The 1,352-nt window shown below is 47.6% G+C and overlaps 1 protein-coding gene across 1 annotated transcript; it reads left to right on the top strand.

Moving 5' to 3' along the window:
* Positions 1-109: 109 nt before the first annotated feature.
* On the top strand, positions 110-502 carry Pmar_PMAR005706 (hypothetical protein; the record flags this gene model as incomplete). The annotated part of the gene is made up of 1 exon (XM_002778461.1): positions 110-502. The coding sequence occupies one exon, from the start codon at positions 110-112 to the stop codon at positions 500-502; it is 393 nt and encodes a 130-aa protein (XP_002778507.1).
* Positions 503-1,352: the final 850 nt, after the last annotated feature.

Below are 1,352 nucleotides of genomic sequence, written 5' to 3'. Positions count from 1 at the left end.
AGCTGCAAGTCTCTCTCGAAGGCCAGCAAACACAGTACATCCACAGCAGGTTACATCTTCTGCTCCCACTGTGCAGGTCTGCCCTCAAGGAGTGCCCCAGACCTCTCTCATGCAAGGTCAACAACACCCTTGTAACAACGACATCACCAACGTGGCGTACTGGTGCGATCTATCTTACAACTATGACAAGGAGAAGGCGCTTGATACAACAAAGGCCATCAATGCTGTTTCCCATATCAAGTGCCCCGACAAGGAACAATACAAGGGGAACTCTGATAACAGGAGTATCAACTACTTCTTGAGTCTTGTCCGCTGTGAAGCGAAGCAAACAGCGCTGGGCCCTCGATTATCGTACATCTATCTATCCAACTGTCTTAGCCAGTCGGTCAAGAGGAACTTACAGATCCACTTGGAAACTACCCAGAGAAAGAAATGTGCCATTGTAGCCATTAAACCCTTCATACTTCGGGTTGGTAAATACCTCGGAAGAAAGCAGCACTAGGGCCATAACCAGCATCCCATGAGGGATGCGTTCATACTCTCGCAAGACAGAGAGAACCGGTCTAGTACCTTTGAAACCTCTGAATATTCCTCCAGGTGGCAATGTTGCCTTCTCAGCTCTCGCTTCACCAAGTTATCATAGATCTTCTGCAATTCACTCGGAGACAACTCACTCAATGAGCCGTCAGCATCTTTAAAACCTTATGCATCCATAGCTTATCTCGTAAAGGTGCAGTAGATGACGACCCCGATGAAGCTTCTTCTGGTATAAAAATTTCGGGTCTATCAACAAGATCGGATTGAGCTCATCGGGAAGCTGTGAACACACTTTGATCGGTCTGAGCGGTATCAACTGGTCTCGCAACCGCCCTGAAGTGTCGACCATTTGATGATCAAAGTGCGAGTATAGAGAAGACTCTTTTCCTGTTATATTTTTACTATTTCCTTATCAAGTACGAGCTCCTCTCATCCTAACAATGAAATCGAGGAGTCGGGAATCGAGGATTTGTAATTACCTCGGGCGGCTTCTGCCCGTTGCGCTTCAGTATTTATGACTTCACAGGGCACTCTCTTGGTAGGGTGCAGGCCATCAGATACTGGTAGGTCCACTGATATACCCAGTGGGCAGCCTTCCTTACAGGCCGATGAAATAAAATCAACATCCCCTGCGCCTGTGTGCTCCAGAATAGCCGTCCATAATCTCGAATGGAAAGGGGATACATCCCTTCAATCTTGACTGATCTCAAAGAAATTCTCGAGAGCAGCCGTCGCTGCTAGAATGGCTCGCTCTCCCTTCCAAGCGACCTCATCATTCGAGAAGCCATTGAGACCGTTAAGAGCTTCAACCAAGA

Source organism: Perkinsus marinus (assembly GCF_000006405.1).
Source record: "Perkinsus marinus ATCC 50983 genomic scaffold scf_1104296949376, whole genome shotgun sequence".
Lineage (NCBI taxonomy): Eukaryota > Perkinsozoa > Perkinsida > Perkinsidae > Perkinsus > Perkinsus marinus.
The sequence above is the reverse complement of the archived record's forward strand: the minus strand, read 5'-3'. Positions and strand labels throughout refer to the sequence as shown.